This window comes from Cloeon dipterum, chromosome 2 (assembly GCF_949628265.1).
Source record: "Cloeon dipterum chromosome 2, ieCloDipt1.1, whole genome shotgun sequence".
NCBI classification, from domain to species: domain Eukaryota; kingdom Metazoa; phylum Arthropoda; class Insecta; order Ephemeroptera; family Baetidae; genus Cloeon; species Cloeon dipterum.
In genome coordinates this window covers 11,777,220-11,799,422 of record NC_088787.1, presented here as the reverse complement: position 1 = coordinate 11,799,422, position 22,203 = coordinate 11,777,220, and the positions used below count along the sequence as shown (strand labels likewise).

Below are 22,203 nucleotides of genomic sequence, written 5' to 3'. Positions count from 1 at the left end.
TCACCGGCTTTATGTCTAATGCCAAGAGTTTGGTGCTTTACCAAACCAAAATGCACAACTCATTTATTATGTGTCATGTATTATAATACGACACGTCATGCTATATCAATGCACAGTTGTGGTGGTTGTGTACAGCGGAATTTAATTTATAATAAATATATTTTGCTGTGTGTAGGAGTCGAGAGAAATGTTCACTATTTTGTTAAATGATGTTTTTCAGGGAAATATGTATGAATTTTTGCTTATTTGTCACAGGTCATACTAGAGGACCTCGCACACAATTGCTGGACGTCAACAGCTCGCTGTAAAAATATACCTTACATACAGCAAAAGTTGGAATCTATCGTGGCACGCGATTTTAAAAGCCAAATTGAAACATGCATTCGACCTACAGGAAGCAGTACATCACGGTGCGCAGCGGGTTTGCTGCCGCTAAGGTAGTTCAGGTCAGGCCAAGGGGTGACATGGCAAAATCCAAAACAAAAGAAATCACGCAATACTTATTTATAGAGTATAAAGCTATTATTAAAAAATATAGAATTATCGGTATTATCAAATAATTATAAAATTTCAATATGAATAAATCTTGCAACACTTATGCTCAGTAAAAATTTCAATTATTAAAAGCTGAGATGGGATCCACCAAATCTATAAAAGCAACAGTTGTTTCTTAATTTCATCATCCTATTTTAACTTTTCTCTAGGTGAAATTAATCGACTCGAACGCCACAAATATATCAGAAAATACACAAGGAAGACAATTTTGTTCTAACTGATTTTGTTACCAAATTTAATGGCTAATATAAACTTTAAAAAGATTTAATTATTACTTATCTTCAAAAATGCTGAAATCCTATAAACTCAACTAACCTTTTCATTTTCAGGATCGCTTAGGCTCGGTGTACCCAACCTTCGAGGAGGTTGTGCAGGGAAAGAAAGAGAAGATATCCCCAAATATCATCAATGGGAGCTACGAGAGCCAGGACCAGTATCTGAAAACTCTCTTCTGGCTCATGAGGGAAGACTTTGTCTCGCCCCTGAGAAAAGGGATCGAAGAATATCGAGAATGGTTACGTAGCCATCGCACACATGACTCTACCTTTGAATCATCGCAAGTTAAAATTCACCCGAGAGTGATGATTGGAGAGAAACGCATGGGAAAAAGAAGTTGCATCCCTATGGCGTGTGTCCCGGACCAAAGGAATTATTCTGAGAAGGACCGGTTCAAAATGTTCTTGCCTGGTTCACTGCTTTGCTTCTCCAATGACTCATTCCGCTCTCTCAAGTTAGCCACTATCGTCTTTAGAGAATTTCGCTCTTGCGAGACTCGCATTAGTTTGCGTTTTTGGAATGAGCCTGACGTGCCCCTTGATGAAACATTCACAATGGTTGAGTGCGAAGCTTTCTTCGCACCTTACTTGCATGTGAGTAATGCGTTTCGTTATGTGTCTTAAATTGATGTAATATTTCATCATCAATTATTGCAAATGTTATTGCTTATCTTGATTAAAAAAAATTAAGCTCTATTAATTTTATTGCCTTTAGTGAATGATTGTTAGTTTAACTTTTATTAAAACCTTTAATTTCACCAATCATTAATCATATATTATGTCAGAAAACAATCTATAGGACTTTATAATTATAGAGCTTTGTCTTCAATTTGTTGCCTAGCAGTGGTAATCAATTTAACCTAATGTTTGTAGGTGCTCTCTGCTTTGAATTCCACGGATCCCAAAAAGGTTCCATTCAAGAAGTACTTTGTTGATGTGATCAAAGAAGATCACCCACCCCAGTATCTGAACTGCTACAGCATGCCTATTGAGGTTAGCGGTGTGGACCAACAATTTATATTCAACGTGACCAACTTGGATAGCTGGCCCACCGCCGCAGAGCTAGGCCTGAATGCGTCTCAGCTTGTTGCTTTGAAGACCGCCCTAACGGCCGAATTGGCCGTCATTCAGGGGCCACCTGGAACAGGGAAAACGTTCATGGCCCTCAAGATTGCCGAAATCCTTCTCTCAAACAAAATTGCCTTAAAAAGGCGGACTCCAATCCTTGTAGTCTGCATGACCAATCACGCTCTGGACCAGTTTTTAGTTGGAATGCTGAAATTTACTGATAAACTTGTTAGAGTCGGGGGCCAGTCCAAGTGCAGGGAGCTGGATAAATACAACTCCAGTAATAAGCTTGGTGTTAGTCTCGCCAACCAGGATGTCATTGGAATGACAACGACTGGTGCTGCTAGAATGAAATCAGAATTAGATGGCATTGGTTGCCAAGTGGGTAGGTGTTATCATTTTCACCTCTAAAATAATAGCTCATGTATACAGTATACATGTTTCTTCTCTTGTAAAATTGTTATTTATTTCCTCTGCTTTAAATTATATTCAATACAGCTCTTCATTCAAATAGCTTATACCTAACATCTCCCTTCAATTGCAGTGATTGTAGAAGAAGCGGCAGAAGTCCTGGAAGCTCACATTATTGCCTGTCTCTCAGAAAAACTGCAGCATTTGATTTTGATTGGTACGTGAGACCGTAATTAAGAAAGTAAATAAGCTTTGAAATACTTGATGCCTGTTTAGGTGACCACAAACAGCTGCGTCCCAAAGTTGCCGAGTATGATATGGAGAAACTCAATCTGCACATTTCCCTGTTTGAAAGAATGGTGATCAACAGGGAAAAATGTTGCACCCTTCAGGTCCAGCATCGTATGGCACCGGAAATTTCTCAGCTCATCGTACCGCTGATCTATGAGAATTTGCAAAACCATGAAAGCGTCCACCACAAGCCTCAGCTGAAAAGTCTGCTGAAGAGAGTCTCCTTTGTCACCCATGAAAATCTGGAGTCAAAGGTAATTATTATCAATATATTATCCTTTTTGTTTATCTGTAGTAGCGAATTGGTTGCATTTTATACTTTTATTTCCAACAGGTGAAATTGAGCACCAGTAAGCGCAACCAATTCGAAGCAGAGTTTTTGGTCGCGCTCTGCAAGCACCTCCTGTATCAAATCGGCTACACTTCAGAGGATATCACAATTTTAACAACCTACAATGGACAAGTTGATTTGATCAGACAAGTAAAACCGCAATTTATTATTAACTTAATACTTAATTTCACTTTCGCTTTCCAGTTGATTCGCATGGATAAATCGGACAAATCAGAGGTGGCTAAAGCATTAAAGAAGGTTAGAGTAGCTGTGGTAGACGACTACCAGGGCGAGGAAAGCAATATCATCCTTCTGTCTCTTGTAAGAAGCAACGAGAGTGGAAACATTGGATATTTAGCCAAGGAAAACAGGGTGTGCGTCGCACTGTCCCGAGCCAAGAATGGACTTGTCATGGTCGGAAACATGGACTGTCTGTCATCCAGAAGTCACCTCTGGGATTCCATCAGGCACACGCTTGAAAACCAGGATGCCATTTCGGACTCACTGACCCTGAGGTGATAAAAATATTTCAAGTTAAATTTTAGTTTCTTTATAATCCGTTTTTCCACTTTACCAATACCTTCTCCCATATCAATTCAAATGTTCTTTTAAAACCGATATCATTTGTGCCCATAAAGTCGCCATCTCTTTCTTATATACAGGATTTTTAGATTGAAGTGCTTGTACACCACAAGGCGATGGTCTTAAAAATACAATGACGCTGGTAGAAAAAAAAGGAAATCAAGAATTTATTTATATAAAATTTATGTGTTAAAAACCCTGCTTAAATCAGTTTAGTTTATTAAATTCTAATATAAATGAACACACATCACTTTAGTTTTACTTAAGAAATTATTTTCTTTAGGTGCGAGTCTCACCCCAGCCATACATTCAAAGTGCAAGATGCAGAAGATTTCTATACGCTGGCTCCACACGGGGGCTGCGACCAGCCATGCGTGAAGACGCCTGGTTGCGGCCACCCTTGCCAGGACATTTGCCATATCGTTTGCCCAGAAGATGAGTGCCCTGAACCTTGCATCCTGCGTTATGGTGAAGAGGAAATGCATCCCTGTACCTTGAACTGCCACATCGTTAGCGGCAAGAAGTGCGAAATCTTGCTCCCGTGCAGAGTACACACTATTGAAGTGGAAAATGATGATGAGCTGCCTGATATGGTTTGCCAAAAGCCATGCACTAAGCTGAGCAAGAAGTGCCGCAAGGATCACATTTGTCCAAAGCTGTGTTCAGAGGAATGCGGCCTGTGTGAAGTCAAAGTAAGTTCAATTTGGACACATCCCAGAAATTTCCTTTTAAGCTCATTTATCTTTTGGTAAAAATATTTTAAAATGATTTTTTTACTAGCAATTCATTTTTATTTTTTTGCTAAATTGACCTGATTTTCTCTCTTCTATTAAGTTGATTAATTTGGTTGATTGCATGTCAATTTTTTATTTAAAAGGTGGGTGTCAAGCAAAACTGTGGCCACATCCTCCTCAAGCAATGCCATGAAGATGTTGAGGACGAATGCAATGAACGTTGTCTTAAAGAGCTGGATTGCGGACATGAGTGTCAGAAGAAGTGCTTCGAAAGCTGTTCCCCGTGCCAGGCTTGCCAGCTTGATTTGATTGTTGAAAATTGTAATGATTTGACGCTCAATCGCACTGATTGAGCTCGAGTAACAAAATTTTTAGTCTTAGTCCTTTGATGGCGTTATTAATCGCAGAATCCAAATTTGGAAAGCTAAATTTCGTTTATTCCGAAAATATACACTAATGTGAAGTAAAATTTCTAATAATTTGTATGTGACAATCATATTAATTCCTTGTTAGTATAATGATATGTCAGTTTATATCTAATTTGTGCTTAAGATTAGGTTTTTCACAAACTTTGATGATGAGCAGCCAAAAGCTAGTTTTTTATTTTTTTGCATGATCGGAGATAATGTTTTGAATTTGTGAACATTCAATCTGATTTACTATTTGATATGCAACTCTACCTTACTTGTAAATGATGAATTTTCTACCAAAATATAGTTTTAAAGTTGATATTGAGAACCACAGTAACATGCGATTTTTATTTCAATGAAATTCAATATCAATTTTTTGGTGATTGGCATTAAAAATTGATTTATAGTTTCCTTCATGCACCAAGCTACTGATAAGACAATTTTAAGTGTTGCAGTCTCTTCACAACTCTCTGTTCAGCTATTTTTATTTAGTGTTTAGTGCTCTTTGTGATTGTATTGTTCCATCTTTTTAATCACGTTTTGCAGTCTGCATCTACAAATAATATCTTATCAATGTTGTGCGTGCTCGTGTCATTACTTCAGACACACACACAACAACCATGCATTCACTCCAGGCGGCTGCTGCACGCATTAAGTAAGTTGAATTCCATTTTTTAGTTTATTTTTGTGCCCTGCGTACAATCTCCCAATTTATAATCAACTTCATGTTTCGCATGTTTTTAAAATGTTTTAGTGCTGTGTCATTGGCATCTTTTAGTGACTTGAATTCACTTGCACATTTTTTGACCAAATTAATTAAATTTCGCCAGAATAAGCGATTTAAGTATATCTTAAATTGATAAAAATTCAGATACTGTATAAAAATGCCTGCAGATGTTTTAACTTTCATAAAGTTCTAATTTATTTGTTCATAATCGCAGTTGGTAAAAAAACCAAAATCAATTAGTCCTCTAAATTCGCATATTTGTGATTGCAGGACAACAGCACAGATTAAGATTTAATTATTAAAAATATTACTATCTTATCAAATTAGTTCAAGTGATTGACGTTCATGTATTTTCTTATCCTTGTGCGGCCATTTCTCCTGGCAAATATGAGACTGATAAATTATTTCGCTTGTTATACTTAATCAGTTGGGAATTTGGAAAGAGTAAATCTCTCGGTATATTATTGTTAGTGTGCTTCTTGTGCCGCGCCCATAAGTTTTTTGTATTAATTTGACCTTTAATTTAAATTTGAGTTCGATGAGCAATGCGTTAATTAGAATTTCACAATAGATTTTAGTTCATTTTCAATATTTTGTTGTCTTAAAAAAATTAAATTGGTATTAATCTTCAAATAATTTTCGTCTGTTGCAGTTAAAGAGCTAAAAAAGAAAAGATGTCACATTAAGGAAATGTAAGAGGAACTTGAGACGCCCTGACGAGACCTGAATTTCAAAATATGGTGAGTTTTAAGTATGCTAATTGACTTTTTAAGGTTAATGATTAGTGATCAGACTAAAAATTTCAAATTTTTGTTTCTGATTAATAATAAATGTGCCATGGAAAGTACTCACTCTATGATATGTTCAGAAAAGGCCAATGAGCCAAATGTGGACAACTAGAATAAAATGAATAATATATATTAAAATTTTATTATACTTTTTGATTTAGCTATTTCATATAAAGTAAAAATACTTTTACTTAATAATTATATGTAAATAATTTTTAATACAATATTTTAAACTTATTTTTACTGGAGTAGAGTTTCTAAATCAATTTGACTCACTCTCTGCATGACTGAAGGATATAGCGGGCACATAACTGCAATACATACAACTGCATGATATAGATATTCAAAAATTTGCTAGGATATTTATCGCAGCTCATATTTTGCAAGAAATTTATTGATTTTTTAGGAGCCCAGCAAGGATTTCAGAGCTTGCAGCGTTTATCCGACATACGCTGAAGTTGTTGGAAATGTTGTAGCACCCTTATCAGAGAATATTGTAGATAAACCTTTCAAGAATGTCCAACAATATCTGGAAACCCACTTTTGGCTTATGCGAGAGGAGGTAGTTGGTCCGCTACGGAAAGTGGTGAGCCAGCTTAAAATCAAAAGAAATGACGAAGATTCGCCTTCCTACATGACGGCAAAATTCTTGAGACCCGTCGACACAAGTGTAAAAAAGCTAGGTGTAAAGCTTCGCTTCACTGACAGTAGAATTTCTAATGGAGAGACCGTCAAGGAGAAATCATCGCAAATCTTAAAATTTGGCTCCCTAGTTTGCTTTACTTGCAACCTCTTCAAAACATTGATCTTTGCCACAATTAGCCACAGACAAGAGAATTATTTCAAGGAGTCTGTGGTATTTGTCAAGTTGACCTCTGAATGCAAGGAAGATATTTACAAAAATGAATATATGATGATTGAGAGTGAAACCTTCTTTGGAGCATATGAGCAGGTATTTATCAAATTAAATTTAAGTTAATTGATAGGCCTTTTTTGTCGTGAAAAGATACAATTAATCTGCAGAAGTAATTTTAAAACCCCCACAATTCAAACAAAAAAGTGAATCCATAATACTGCGTATTAATGTAAGCTAAACTGATCAGATATTGTTTCCTTCAGGTTCTTAAAACCCTTCAACTTGCCGACGACAACGACTTCCCTTTTCCTCAATATTTCATTAAAGTGTCTAAAAGCGATGCACTCCCTAAATACATGAGGAACGGCATCAAAACCATTTCCATCAAAGGAGTAGATCAAGATTTTAATTCAGTGCGGCTTTTGGAACCGAATTCGTGGCCTACGGCCGCTGAAATCGGACTGGACGAGTCGCAGCTGTTCAGCCTACAAGCCGCCCTGACGAGGGAACTGGCATTCATCCTTGGGCCACCTGGAACGGGAAAAACCTACGTTGGCCTCACAGTGGCGCAAATCTTGATCGGAAACAAGGCAGCTCTGAACCTGAAAAGGCCTATTCTGGTCATCAGCAGCACAAATCACTCGCTTGATCGCTTTCTTCTCGGATTATTGAACTTTACTGACAATATTGTGCGGATCGGCCAGCAGTCCAAGTTTTCGCAGCTGAACCTCTACAACTACAACAAACTGAAAGGATCATGGTACTATCGTCTCGCATACCAGGACGTAATTGGAATGACAGCGTCCAGGGCATCAGATTGGCGTCCAAAGCTCAATTCGCTTGGCTGCGAAGTGGGTTAGTTAAATTTTGTCATTTAAAACTTAAGCTCAAAAGGAATATATTCCAATGAAAATAGGGCTTTCAAATCTAATAAATCTTTTCATGACTGCCGCAACTCTATCACTTTACTTCTTAAAATACGGATTTAATTGAAATCCTATTAAACTTAGACGAACACTTAAATAATTTCATATTTTTCCCTCGGCCATCTAAACCCTTTTTAATGAATTTTAATCTAAAAAAGCTAAATTATTTTATTGATTGCCAGGTCAATTATTAGGATCTGTATGATAAATGAAAATAGTTTTAAGCTTCTTATTTTTTGATCGTTTTTTTAACATTTCAGTGATTGTCGAGGATGCCGCTGTGGTGTTTGATGCTCAGATGTTTGCATGCTTGCCAAATAATTATCAACATTTAATAATGATTGGTATATTTGCGTGTAAAAAATATGCGAACAAGAACTAATTAAATTAAATACTTATTTTAAAAGGAGGGCTAAAGCAGCTTGAACTAAAACTAGAAAATCCTGATTTAGCATCATTTAAATTAAACGTCTCATTTTTCAAGAGGATGTTGGACAACAGGGAGAGCCAGAAACCGCTTCGATTTCAGTACAGGATGCCACCTGAGATGACAAAACTAATTTCGCCATTGATTTACCCCAAGATGGAGCATGGTGCAAGTGCGACGAGCTTGCCCGCGCTAAAATTGCTTACAAAGCGAGTTTCTTTCGTCACCCACAATTTTCCTGAGAGTCCGGAGGAAATTGAAGTGCGCACTCCAGAGCAAATTATGAAAAAACAGTGGAAGACTGGAAACAGCAAGAAGAATGACCAGGAGGCATCTTTTGTGGTGGCTCTCTGTAAATACTTGCTCTTGCAAAAAGTGGCACCGCTCGATATAACTATTTTGACCACTTACGCGTATCAGTTGGACCTGATTAAAAAGGTACATTTGAACTATTTGTTTTAAAACTCGTATTGTTAAATTATAATTGCATATTTTAATAGCTTATAAAGGAAGAAAAATCAAAGGTCAAAGGGTTATTGGTGACCGTCGAAGTCACAACGGTGGACAATTTCCAAGGCGGCGAAAATAAATTCATAATTTTGTCTCTTGTGAGAAGCAACTCCGGGGGAGCTTTGGGATTTCTGGAAAAGGAGAACAGAATCGGCGTGGCTTTAAGTAAAGCCCAAAATGCTCTCATCATTGTTGGGAACATACAAACCCTCACCAAAAGCTGTCCTACTTGGAAGTCGATCGAGTCGTCCCTGAAGGAACAAAATGCCCTGAATGGATTTCTGGAGTTCAGGTTAGATGAAACTTAATTTTAGATTTTTTTCATTTTTAAATCTAAGACAGAAAAATAACTTGTAATTTAATTGGCAAGAGAACGTTTTATAACACATTCCCCATATCTAACTTCAGGTGCACGACCTACCCTACGAAGACTCATGCAGTTGCTTTTGACGAAGAACTCATCAAATCGGAGTGGATTTGCAGTAAAAATAGCTGCGAAAAACCGCATCAGGCACCAGCATTGACTGCACCCTCTTGTTCTCCTGTTAAGCACAACCCTCATCAAAAGCCCGGCGAGTATCCTCAAAAATCTTTAACGGAGCAAACGCCGATGTTGGTCGGCAGTGATTCTTCTGCTAAGAATTCTGTAAAGGATTCTAATGCAAGCGGATATTCAACGCTATCCTCTCAGAAAATCAAAAGTTCAGAACAATTTCCGCTGATGATCAAAACTAACATGCCAAAGTTTCCGGTAATTTCCATGCCTGTGAAGATAAGATTCAACGGTGATACAATTCCCTCCAACCAATCAAAATGTTATGCCTCAAGTGGAAGTAGCGTTTCTGGAAGCACTAATTCGTATGCTGCGCGCTGCAAGGTTGTGAAGAGCTACGGCCATAAATGCAGCGTAGTTTGCCCTCCTGGCAAGGCTCACAATTCATCGCATGAAACATGTGAAATATGCAATGAGCCTGCCACCAATAGTTTCAGCATGAATTCGCACACTAATCAAAATGGGAAAAACTTGAAGAATCGCATACAGCCGCCACCCCCGGCTCCGCTAGTGGCTGCATCAACTCGCCAGCCAATTGTGAAGCAACCACAGCCACAAGTGGTAGCTCAGGAATTGCTTGAGAAACCTTTACCACCTCCTTTACCAGAGATAAACTTTTTTCCGGTAATTCCCACGCCTGTGAAGAGAGTTTCTTTTAACGACATTGCGACTCCCTCCAACCAATCAAGTGGAAGTCGCGTTTCTGGAATCACTTTTTCGTATGCAGAGCGCTGCTATGGTGTGAACAGCTGCGGCCATAAATGCAAAGTAGTTTGCCCTCCTGTCGAGGCTCACAATTCATCGCATGAAATATGGGAAAGATGTATTGAGCCGTGCCTCCGAATGTGCAAGGCTGGTCTTCATCGCTGCAAACTACCGTGCTACAGGCAATGCCACCCTGACTGCTTTGAAATACGCACCTTGACCAATTCCTGCGGCAGGCACAGCAAAGATGTGCTCTGCAAAGACTGGAAATCCGCCAGCGGCGTTTGCAAGGCTGTTTGCAACAGGCCCATGTGGTGCGGACACTTATGTACGAAAAATTGTCACCAAAACGATTGTAACACAAGGTGCTTGCGATGCAGGTTAGCCGTTTTATTCTGTGGTTGCACACGACAAAAGAGGATCAGCCAGTGTTGATTTATCTATGTTTAAGAAAAGAAGCGTTGAAGCACTCTCCGCTAAAATAGCATTTTATATTTTATCTTATTCTTTAGCTAGCTTGTATATTCTAATGGATGGACGTAAAATCACTGCGCTTTGTCTTGCTATTAAGACAAGAAGTAATATTTTATTACTTTGAAATCAATTCATGCATTATTTTGATTGATTTTATTAATTATTCTCCCTAGCCAGTAAAATATTTTTAAATTTTTTTGTATTCATTTGTTATTTTTATTGATGCGGAAATATGCAGAAAATATATTTTAAAATAAATACTAACAAAGAAACGTGCGTGCATGATGTGTCATAATGCTTCATAGAACAAAGTATGCTTCAAAAAAAGCTGACCATTAGAATATTTTTAATAAATGTGCGTGCGATAGCTTGTATTGTATTTTAAATTGATGACCTATCATACTTACTTAGTTGAATAGAGCAGTTTTATAATTTTCAATCATGGTTATGTGAGTTTTCAAGTTATTTTGCCTTAAAATATTTACTATTGTGTAAAAGGGAACCGAAATTTTTGTTCACCAGGTATGCTGCCTTTTCTCACATTTGTTTTATAAAATTTGTGACGGAAATTTTTTTTATAACAAGAATGTATTTTGACCTAATGTGAGAATAAACAAACAATTAAAGATAAAATAAATTGAAAAAATTCCAATCCGTCGTGGGACTCAGAAATTCTTTTCTGTGGTATTTTTCCCACCACAACCTTCGTCCGTTCATTGGCCATCCACAGGTGGGCGGTTTTGATTGGAAGGGGGTAGTTTTCTTGGTAGCAGCTGTCAGCCCTGCGTGATATATTCCCCCACCATTAATTGCTTGTCTCTTGAACGTGACCCACGCAATGAGTGAATCATAACCAGAGAGCGCGACCAAAATCAAGCCCAGGTAAGTCGCAGTGGCCGCAAGCTCCTTCAGACGTCGCTAAATTTGTGAATTAATTTCAGCAGATATAACGAACGGATATCGATCGGGACGGGAGGAGATCTCGTGTTGCGGCTGGAAACAAAAATCGAGGCGCAGCGCTTCGGGAGTTTAAATTGAAAAGCTGCTGCACCTCAGCTGTTAGTTCATCGCTAGGATTGCGTAAGACATTTCCAACCATGAAAGGTGACATGTTTTACGTTTCTTAACATTTTTGTGCCTTATTCCTACTGCCAAATTCCTTTTTGACGGACAGGTCATTTTGTGAAAGTGTTTCAAGTATTTAAAATATATGCTCTCTTGGATTCCGTTTTTGTAATAGACAAAAAACCAGATATTCCTCTTTGAACATATATTTATACATTTTATATAGTTTCGGCCCTAATTTCATGGATTAGTAAAATCAATGAAATTATTCAGTAAAAATACAACAGTATAAAATTTTACTGTTCTGTTATTATTATAATTCCCTGATATCGGACTGCAGTTGTTAGCCAAAACATTTAAACGTAAATTAAAACAAGGGAATGCCCCGGTTTTCTTCAAATGCGTTTTTAACGGGGTGTATTTAATTCAGCGTGGACACAAGATATTCATAATTTTTCCTTCTTTTTTCAGAGCGTGAAACTGAGAAAAATAAACCACAGAAAGCCACTCCATTGAGGAGCATGGTAAGTTCTAAAGCTCATAATTATATTCCTTCTAACAATTGTCATGACTCTTTTACCAGCAGCGGCTCAGTAAGAAATTTAGAAAGTGTTGCATTTACCCAACGCACAGTGAGGTTGTTGAAGACGAAAAAGCACCGTTAAAAGCTAAATTCCTTTGCGAGCCCTACAAGAATTTTGAACAATACCTTGAAACTCACTTTTGGCTGATGCGAGAAGAGACAGTGGGTTCACTGCGGAAACTAGTGAAACCATTAATACACAACGAATACCTGAAATCACCTTCGTACATGGTCGCTAGATTCATAAAGCCGTCTGATGGCGAAGAAAGAGATAAAGGCGTCAAAGTGCGATTCATCAATCGTAACCTGCCTAGCAAAATGGGAATGAGCCGCGAGGATTACTACAGAAAAAGATTGTGTCCCGGCACTCTCATTTGCTTCACGTGCAACTCTTTTGAAACCCTGCTTTTCTCCACGGTGAGCTTTTCAAGCGAGTCATATTTAAAACAATCGGAAGTGTTCGTCAATTTCTGCACGTCACATTACAAGGATGAGAATATCTATGAAAAAGATTATATCATGATCGTCAGCGAAAGCAACTTTGATAGACATAAATTCGTAAGACCGTTCTTGTTTCAACAAAAAATTCATCATGCTTAGATAAATAATCCTTTCAGGTACTCCAAGTTCTTCAACGCAGTACCATACACACGATACCCTTTCATAAAAATTTCGTCCATGTAACAATACGCTGCGATCTCCCTCGGTATTTGGCACAACTCGACGACAAATTGATAACAGTGAAGGGAGTAAACAAAGATTTTACGTCAGTGTACGTCACAGACCCAAGCACCTGGCCCGCGGCCTCTGAACTCGGACTCGACACGTCACAGCTGGCAACCCTGCAATCCGCCCTGACGAGGAAGTTAGCCTTGATCACGGGGCCGCCTGGAACTGGAAAAACCTACGTCGGTCAGAAGTTGGCGCAAATTCTGATCGAAAACAGGGCTGCCCTGAACCTGACAAAGCCAATTTTGGTCTTGAGCTTCACAAACCATTCGCTTGATCGCTTTCTCCTTGGACTGCTGAAATTCACGAACAAGTTGGTCAGGGTTGGCAGCAGTAAATCGAAATTCGCTGAGCTGAACTCACACAATTACAAGAAGAAGGATGGAACTTTTCATGAGCGTATGGCCCACCAGGACGTGATCGGGATGACTGCGGCCAAGGTGTGTGAATGGCATTGCAGGTACAAAGACAAAGTTTCCTGTGAAATTGGTGAGTTGATGTTACTTGATTTAAAAATGCCAGGCAAATGCTGCTATATATATTTTTTCAAAATCTAAATTTAAGCTTAATTGATTATATAGTTTTAAATTCTCAGGTTAAGAAAGTGACACTTAATGAGTCAATTTTTCATTTATTAATTGTACCGAATCTTTGCCTCTTCGCAGCACGCACCAGTTTTCTTGAAAAATTCAATGTAAATAGGTTTGAAACAACTTTTTCCCGTTATACTACTAATTTTCAATTTTTTTTTTCTGAGATGCTTGGTGTGTATCGGTAACAATTCCTGAAAAATTATTAATTCTTTCCCGCAAGCCGTTTTTTTCAACGCGATTTTCCAATTATAAAAGTTCACTTCTGCCAAAAGTGGAAAACTCCCAGAAAATATTAAATATTAAACATCAATCGATTTAGTGTTATCAAAAGTTAATTAAAAAATGTTTGATTTTTCAAAATTTGACCATTTTTTAGAAAAATTTGTACGTTTTCCGAAATTTTTGAGTTTTCATAATGCCAATCTTAGGAGCCTATTATAAAATGGTGCCGTTGTTATGAAATCAAACCCGAGTGTGCTCATCAGGAGGTTCAAGAAACAGTAAAATATTCTGATTTAGTGAAAATCCATTTTGGCTATCCTATATAATGTTAAATTAATTAGTTCGCATTTCTTAAATTTGTTTCAGTAATTGTTGAAGACGCTCCAGAACTTCTTGAGGCCACGTTGGTGGCCTGTTTGACCGAAAAATGCAAGCACCTAATCATGATAGGTAAACCTGCCCTTATCAAATCATTTAATATTTTAAAATTTAAATTTTCCGTTCAAAGGTGGACACAAGCAGCTTACTCCAAAACTGGAGTTCTCCGATTTAGCAGCTTATAAACTGCATGTCTCATTTTTTGAGAGGGTGCTCGTGAAGAGAAGCAACCAGAAGCAGCTCCAGGTGCAGCACAGGATGGCGCCTGAGATGACAAAGCTGATTTCACCCCTAATTTACCCTGAGATGGAGCACGACGCGAGTGTGCTGGACCTGCCACCGCTGAAAATTTTAACAAAGCGAGTGTCTTTTGTTGACCATCAAATCGAAGAGGATGATCTTCCTGAATTTGACGAATCCTCTCAGGCCCTTACAAATCATTGGAGTGGGAGCAACAGAAATGAAAAAGAGGCCCTTTTCGTAGTTGACCTTTGCAAGTACCTGGTATCGCAAGGAATTCCTCCCGAGGACATCACTATCTTGACCATCTACTCGGCACAGACCTATATGATCTTTCAGGTAAATAATTTTGTTTGATTATCAAATTTGCTTTATTTAAAAGTACATAATTGCAGCTTTTAAAGAAAGACCTTTTGCCAGAGTTTGAGAGCTTCAGGGCTATCGAAACTGCAACAGTTGACAATTATCAAGGCGGGGAGAACAAAATCATCATTCTTTCTCTCGTAAGAAGCAACCCTCTTGGGTTCTTGGGACTTCTGGACGATGAAAAGAGGATCGGCGTGGCCTTGTCCAAAGCGAAGGATGCCCTGGTTATTGTGGGAAATATGAAAACCCTCTCCACCAAAAGCAGCACCTGGAATTCAATGAAAAAGGTTCTCATCGAACAAGGCGCTTTGAGTCATTCCTTGGAACTCAGGTGGGTGTGAAACTTCACTCAATAATTAGATCTTTAATAGTTAATGTGTCTATTTCCTGAACAATTTTTTTTAAATAATCCAGTTTTTTATTGCATTTTTCTGGTTCCTTGTGAAAAAAATCAACAAGGATAAAGCAAATCCAAAAATTATTGAAACTAAAACATTTCTCATATTCTCCACGGCTATTTTCAACTCGTAAAAATAATTTTCTAACAGTATGTGATTTTTTTCCATCAAAGTGTGGAAAATTTCTACAACCCGATCAAATAGGTTTTTTATTTTTACCTCGCGATTATCTAAAAAAATACTAATAAGTCATAATTTTTTTATTCTAGTTAGTTCCATGTGTATGGGTATATTTCGCATTTTGGCTATTTTAGATTTTCGAATTGTATATATGCCAAATTTTTATACATTTTCCACATGTGTTGTCCCCTGTTCAAAACACCGTAAATTTTGAAACTTGGTATTTCACCTCATTTTATTATTGATGCACAATTAAACCTCTTCCATTTATTATGATTTTTCGTTGGTGAGATATTTGGCACAAGAAAAAAATTGTTTACTCATCCTGTTTAATAAAAATAATTAAATTTCAGGTGCTCCGCGTATCCAATGCAGACACATTTAGTTTCATTAAAAGAGCGGTACAAGTTAGACCGGATTTGCAGTGAGGACACGTGCAAAGGGCCTCTCAGATCAGGGCATCAGACTGTCGAGCAGCCGGCATCGGTTGAAGAAAACAAACGCTGCGGAAAAACAAAAAACTGCGGTCACATATGTAATGTCGAATTTCACCCAGACGAAAAAGCCGATTTCCACCAAGAAAAGTGTTGGGAGCCGTGCCTCCGGACGTGCAAGTCCTGTCTCCACCGCTGCAGACTCCTCTGCAACTTGCCTTGCTTACCTTGCCCAGAGGTGCGCGTGGTCACTTTTTCCTGCGGCAGGCACAGCAAAGAAATCGTCTGCAGTGACTGGAGCCCTGACTCAGATTGCGAGGAAGAGTGCGGCCTGCCGATGCAGTGCGGACACAGTTGCAGCAAGAAGTGCCACGAGCCTTGCGCCACCTCTTGTAGGCGTTGCAGTGGCGAGTGTCATGAACCAGGTGCCACCTTTTGCTGGCATTGCGATAAAAATATGTATATTTTGGATGCCAGCGCCGCCGGCTTGTTTGTCAGTGGTGTGATTATGATCGCAATACTCATTTGGAAGTAACACATATGGATGTGCAATCTTTGAATCAAAATAAACGGAAATTTTAGATGTGTATAGTGTATAAAGAGTGATATTTTTATTTCCTTTTTAATCTACATCATGCAACATTTAGCTGGTAGAAATTTGAAGAAAAAAATAAGTCGTATAATAATTATATAAACTAATTGTTGTTTAAATTTCTTGTAGAAATTTTAATAATATCTCCATCTCCAAAATGCGAAGACGGTGACTATTGAAGAGAGCATGCACGGTCTGCAGGGCCTACAACTTCTGTAGCAGTACTTTTGACACACATGCCCGCAGTCCAGTTTCTTTGAACACATTTCATTGCAGTAGGAACCATCTGGAACACGTTCGTAGCATTTCTTGACAAGGTTGTGACCACAGGTTCTCGCGACAATCACCTTTAAAAATTTCAATTAGTCCATAAGATCAAAATTAATTATTCAAACTCTCACTTGTTCCTCGCACATGGCGCATATTTCGTAACAAGCCTTCATGCAGAGATGGTTGCTCTGGCACCCCAATTTCTTCTTGGTGCACGTCTCTTGGCAAAGAGGGTTTGGCTTGCCGCAGATAATCGTGGCCAAGTGTCCACACGCAAGCTTGACTGTGCTCTAAACATACCAAATATTTCATTATTTAGAATAAATATTTTGCAATTCTTTTAATTTAAAAGAGATTTTAAAATTGATCTTTCTTTGCCCAAGAACACAGAGCTTAGAACTCTATTTAACAAAAATTTACTAAAACTTACCCTCTCCAAACAAAAGTTGCATTCTTCGTGGCACAGCTTTGGACATTTGTGGTCAAAACGACATCCTTTATTCAGTTTTATGCATGGATTTGTGCATTTCACAGTCCGGACGTCTGTCTTGCACTCAACCTCAATGGTGTGCACTCTGCACTTCAGGTATTTGCTGACCTTGACCATGCAGCTTGAGCCGCATTTGACGTAACACTTCAAAGGGCAGCGATGTAGTCTTGCGTTACAGAGCCGAAGACAAGGCTGATGGCAAACAATCTTGGGACACGCGGTGTCCAAGTGGCACATGGCCTTGCAGCGGTGGCCGCAATCGAGCACTTTTCCGCAAGGTTGATTGCAGCCGCCGTTTGGGGCCAACCGTCCAAAATCCTCAGGTGTTTCCACATGAAACGTTTGATGTGGATGAGCCTCACACCTAAAAATATATTAAAGTCAAAACGGAATTGACATTTCCAAGATTTCTAAGTTTGAGAATTTAGGAAATACGGATGAAAATCAATCTAAAATGCTTGAATTGAATTTTACATAAAACTATAAAAATTACTAAAAAATGAAATAAGTGGGAAAACATTATAAACGAGGGGATTTTTGGGTAGAAAATGAACCTCAAAATTAGCTCCAAAAACTATACTAAAATAGAGCATAAACCCTGTTTAAATAGTCAACTTATTCATTAAAAAAATCTTTGATGCTGTCAAATTCAAATAACTTAAAATGAGAGATAGACAAATGCAAACCTCAGAGTCAAAGAATTGGAAAGGGCATCCTGGCTCTGGAGTGTACGCTTTATAGAATGCCAGAGGGGACTCTTGGACGAGAGACAGTCCATGTTTCCAACCATAACGAGGCCGTTTTTGGCTCGGGACAAAGCCACGCACACTCTGTTCTCCGTTTTTAGGAATCCGATATTTCCATTTGCGTTGCTCCTGACGAGGGACAGGAGGATAATGTTGCTTTCCTCGCCTTGAAAGTCGTCCACCACAGCCACCCTGACGTTAGCCAAGTTTTCAGCAAATTCCGACGTATCGTTTTTGATCAACTGAAAAAAAAAATGGAAAAACCAACTAAAAGTAAAGGCTAATTGGTAACTCACTTCTTTGATCAAAGCCAGCTGTCCTTTGTAGGTTGTTAAAATTGTAAATTCATCAGGGGTGTAGCCCCTCTGGCTTAGCAGATGCTTGCTAAGGGCGATCAAAAATTTGGCTTCGCATTTGTTGCGTTTGCTTGGATTTTTCTTCATCTGAAAATTCGAATGAATTTAAAACTCACGAATTAAGCTTTAATTCTAACCTCTCCCTCCATGCTGTTGTGTGAGACAAATGACACTCTCTTAATTAGACTTTGAAGCAGGGGTTTGTTGTAAACGCTCTGGTGGTTTTGCAAGTTTCTGTAGATCAGCGGCACGATAAGCTGCGAAATTTCCGGCGCCATTCGGTGTTGCACTTGCAGAGTGCAGCATTTGTCCCTGTTGATCACCATCCTTTCAAAGAGGGACACGTGCAGGTTCAGTTTCTCCAACTCGTAGACAGAGACTTTCGGACGCAGCTGTTTGTGGTCACCTTTAATATTTGAATAGATTTTGTAAGTATTGAATAGTTGTATGAGTGTTTGAATGAATTGTGTCTCACCAATCAAAATCAAATGCTCCAGTTTACTTGAGAGACAAGCAACCACGTGAGCTTCAAGAACTTCAGCAGCCTCTTCGATGATTACTGGAAAAACAAACACATTTATTGATATAAGAATCTGAAAATTTGTAAAAATATTATGATTATGAATATGTATATTTCATTCCTTTCTAGATTATTTGTGTGACTATAACAGGAGCAGTTATTAGCATTTAGAAATTAGTTTAAATAAGAAAAAAGATGGAATTTTAGTGCTTTTTAGGAAACTCTTAGATCCGACGTTTCAGTTTTTAGAAATATATCAAAGTCGTGCATAACCTTTCCTGATGCGAGTCACGAACAGTGGTAAACATTTTTCAATTAAATTAAAGTTTAGATTTTTGTTAAAGTGATTTAATTTTTACTCACCGACTTGGCATCCGAGGTTGTCAAGATCACTTCTCATTTTAGCCGCACCGGTGGTTGTCAATCCAATTACGTCCTGCTGAGCGAGCCTCTGCAGACGTTGATACCTCGAGCCCCTCATCTTGTTGAAGTTGAAATCGTCCAACTCATCGCGCTTAGACTGACCTCCAATTCTGACAAGCTTCTTCGTGAATTTCAGCATTCCAACCAAGAACTGGTCCAACGCGTGGTTGGTCATGCAGACAACCAGAATAGGTGTCTTCCTTCTCATGGCAAATTTGTTTTTCACAAGGATTTCGGTAATTTTCAGAGCCATGAACGTCTTCCCAGTCCCAGGTGGTCCTTGGATAACGGCCAGCTCTCTGGTCAGGGCGGTCTTCAGGGCGACGAGTTGGGATGCATTCACACCAAGCTCAGAGGCACTTGGCCAATATTTAAAATTTTTCACGTCAAACCGATATTTTTGGTGAACGCCTTGAACTTCAATTGACGTGAATTGGTTTATATAACCAGGATAGTAATCTTCCTGTGAGGCCTGAATGAAGTACTTCTTGAATGGAAAGTCATTGTTTGTCATGTACTTCAAGGCAGTGAGCACCTAAAAAATGATAGTTATAATTAAATCCAGCTCAAAGATTTTAAATTTTAATGATTTATCGAAATCATGCTATGATGATATAAAATTCTATACATCTAACAGAGATTATGGCAAGTAGATAAATATATTAATTATTATTTGAATGATTAAAATTTATGTGAAACAGGCGGACTTAACATTATGAAATAGCTTTTTAGTTCTCAAAAGCGAAAAGTGTTGTCAAAATCAACTGTAATTTGCAACATGAAATTTTTAAAGGAAGGTACAAAGACCTGAAAATAAATAAAAGGGCCAACAATCTCACTCACGTGCTTGTAAGGCGCAAAAAAGGCTTCACTCTCGACCATGAGGAAATTCTCACAGTAAAGATCATCAAGTTCCTCATCATAATCTTCGCAGAATTTGACGACGATTTCGTACTTGTTAAGGAACTCCTTGTCCCTGCAGCTGACGGTGGCGAACAAGAGAGTGTTGAATGAGTCGCTGGTGAAGCACAGCAGCGACTCGAACATGAAAATATTGTTCAAGTCCAGTTTCTTGCGACGAAGGCGCTTGTCGGGGTCGAAGCAAAGCACAGCGGTCAATGGTTCATTTTTGGGATTCTTCCTGAACGTCACTCTCTTGTGGATTTTCACGTCGTACGACTCAAACTCAGTTGTATCCCTGCGTTCTAAATGGTCCCGATAATCGTCGATGCCCTTTCTCAGGGGCGACACGAAGTCCTCCCTCAGCAGCCAGAAGTGCGTTTTCAGGTATTTGTCCACGCTCGGGTAGCTACCTTTAATGATATTCGGGGACAACGTTAACCTTTCGCCCAGCACTACTTCTTCATAGGTCGGGTAGATGTACAAGTCATCCTGAAATTGATTTAAACCCTATTGTTAGAAACAATCTAACAAAAAAGTATGTTATACGCATTCATTACGAGCCCACGTCCTATCAAATTAATAAAATAAAAATATTTTTTACTTTAACCTTTCTCAATCTAAACGTAAAAAATTGTACTTTTTCGGCAGCCCTCTGAATGAAGATTTATTTGTGTAACCCAAATATTATCAAAATTTAAAAGTGTAATAATAAATTCATCACTGTGAAATTTCTCGATCGCATTTTTTCTGAGCATTCATCGCTGCGGCAGAATTAAATGAGCAATATTAAACCATACTCAACACACAATGAGTGCCAAAATCGTCTAAAAGACGCTTATAAAAAATCGGCTAAGAACTCTTGGCTTAGGAAATTTTCGTACGATTTATTTTTTTTTGATGAAACGTTCAAGCCGTAAACATATATTATTGCATAGTTTTCACATCATGCGAAAGTAAAGGTTCTATTGCAGCTTTTAGACCTGTTGAAACACAGATAATAAACATTTAACTCGTCGGGTCTCTTTGGCGAAAAAATTGAGTCCTGCCTGCGGCGAACTAAATTCAGCCTTATTGATTCAAACGCTAACGAGATTTTGACTACCCCCTAACTCTTTAAACCTAAATATGGCGTGCCAAACCTGTTGCCTCGCGTGACAAATCGCATTAGCGCAATAATGTGAATAACACATGAGTGCACTAAAAAATAATGTTTTCTATCCAGCTCTTATTCCCGCGTTGGAATTATATATCAGTCGACTGTCGGCCCTATTCATCCCTCTGCAGGTTACTACATAATATATGTATTCACATTTTTCCCTTGCTTTAAACATAACAATTGTGAGTCACACGCCTTTCTCCAAAAGTCATGCAATTATAAACTGTCCTTAAAAATTTTAGTCCAAAATTAAATCAAATGCAACACGGTTGAGAAAAAAAGGAAGAAAATTGTGTCCCTGAGGTTTTATATAAAATATTCTCGACGACGCACTTCTTAAAACAACACATAGATACGCTCAATCAGTTAATGTGCGATGTAAAATTAAATCAGGGGAAGTACCACTCACATATAGATGTATAATATAGCAGATCTACAAAATAGGGACAAAATCCTTTAGCGGTGCTTTTGCGCACAGCAAAATCGGTGCATTCCTACTTCAATTGTTTAAAGATAGTAATGCAATTTAATCAGGGAGTGCACCTCTCATATTTATAGCAGACCGATAGCAAATAAACATTATCTTTAAATTATATCATGTAACAAAAAACTACAAAATAGAGACTTCCCCACATTTAGAAGTGATTTTTTTCACGAATAATATGGATAACGGGTTCGCAGCTTACCATTTCAAGTGAAACTTTTTCACCCACGGTTAGTACAGTTCATATATCGTTGCGGTAGCGGCTAATGACTGTAACTACTGTTGGTAGCGAGCGGCGATTGACTGGTAAATCAAATACCTCGGCGTTTTTTACCTTTAATTGCACTTCGCTACCAAACACGGTTTCACGCGTCTTTTGTCTTTGTTTACAATTTTCTACACCAGGACAAAATTTTACATCATTTTGTTGGTTAGAAGTGTGATTTTTATGC

At 38.3% G+C, this 22,203-nt stretch overlaps 4 protein-coding genes across 6 annotated transcripts; 3 read left to right on the top strand and 1 right to left on the bottom strand.

Moving 5' to 3' along the window:
- The first annotated feature begins 273 nt into the window (after positions 1 to 273).
- On the top strand, positions 274 to 4,994 carry LOC135936823 (NFX1-type zinc finger-containing protein 1-like). Of its 2 annotated transcripts, none has more exons than XM_065479794.1 (9): positions 274 to 437; positions 885 to 1,424; positions 1,704 to 2,283; positions 2,443 to 2,526; positions 2,586 to 2,854; positions 2,935 to 3,081; positions 3,136 to 3,446; positions 3,797 to 4,205; positions 4,391 to 4,994. In XM_065479794.1, the coding sequence occupies exons 1-9, from the start codon at positions 378 to 380 to the stop codon at positions 4,598 to 4,600; spliced, it is 2,610 nt and encodes an 869-aa protein (XP_065335866.1). In that variant the 5' UTR covers positions 274 to 377; the 3' UTR covers positions 4,601 to 4,994. The 2 variants fall into 2 exon arrangements, with proteins under 2 accessions (XP_065335866.1, XP_065335865.1); XM_065479793.1 differs by having other exon boundaries at positions 274 to 446.
- Positions 4,995 to 6,036: 1,042 nt separating this feature from the next.
- LOC135937297 (NFX1-type zinc finger-containing protein 1-like) lies at positions 6,037 to 11,445 on the top strand. Its single transcript, XM_065480440.1, has 7 exons — positions 6,037 to 6,124; positions 6,579 to 7,124; positions 7,292 to 7,883; positions 8,215 to 8,298; positions 8,362 to 8,819; positions 8,882 to 9,183; positions 9,300 to 11,445. The coding sequence occupies exons 1-7, from the start codon at positions 6,122 to 6,124 to the stop codon at positions 10,582 to 10,584; spliced, it is 3,270 nt and encodes a 1,089-aa protein (XP_065336512.1). The 5' UTR covers positions 6,037 to 6,121; the 3' UTR covers positions 10,585 to 11,445.
- An 844-nt stretch (positions 11,446 to 12,289) lies between these two features.
- Positions 12,290 to 16,405, top strand: LOC135935441 (NFX1-type zinc finger-containing protein 1-like). The gene is made up of 6 exons (XM_065477761.1): positions 12,290 to 12,829; positions 12,889 to 13,460; positions 14,182 to 14,265; positions 14,324 to 14,772; positions 14,829 to 15,130; positions 15,731 to 16,405. The coding sequence occupies exons 3-6, from the start codon at positions 14,259 to 14,261 to the stop codon at positions 16,344 to 16,346; spliced, it is 1,374 nt and encodes a 457-aa protein (XP_065333833.1). The 5' UTR covers positions 12,290 to 12,829; positions 12,889 to 13,460; positions 14,182 to 14,258; the 3' UTR covers positions 16,347 to 16,405.
- On the bottom strand, positions 16,401 to 22,000 carry LOC135935439 (NFX1-type zinc finger-containing protein 1-like). Of its 2 annotated transcripts, XM_065477757.1 has the most exons (10): positions 21,954 to 22,000; positions 20,052 to 20,600; positions 19,149 to 19,743; positions 18,741 to 18,824; positions 18,403 to 18,671; positions 18,206 to 18,352; positions 17,850 to 18,151; positions 17,104 to 17,527; positions 16,805 to 16,963; positions 16,401 to 16,750 (listed from the first exon to the last, which is right to left on the bottom strand). In XM_065477757.1, the coding sequence occupies exons 1-10, from the start codon at positions 21,954 to 21,956 to the stop codon at positions 16,538 to 16,540; spliced, it is 2,745 nt and encodes a 914-aa protein (XP_065333829.1). In that variant the 5' UTR covers positions 21,957 to 22,000; the 3' UTR covers positions 16,401 to 16,537. The 2 variants fall into 2 exon arrangements, with proteins under 2 accessions (XP_065333829.1, XP_065333828.1); XM_065477756.1 differs by having other exon boundaries at positions 17,850 to 18,352.
- Between the last annotated feature and the right edge of the window lie 203 nt (positions 22,001 to 22,203).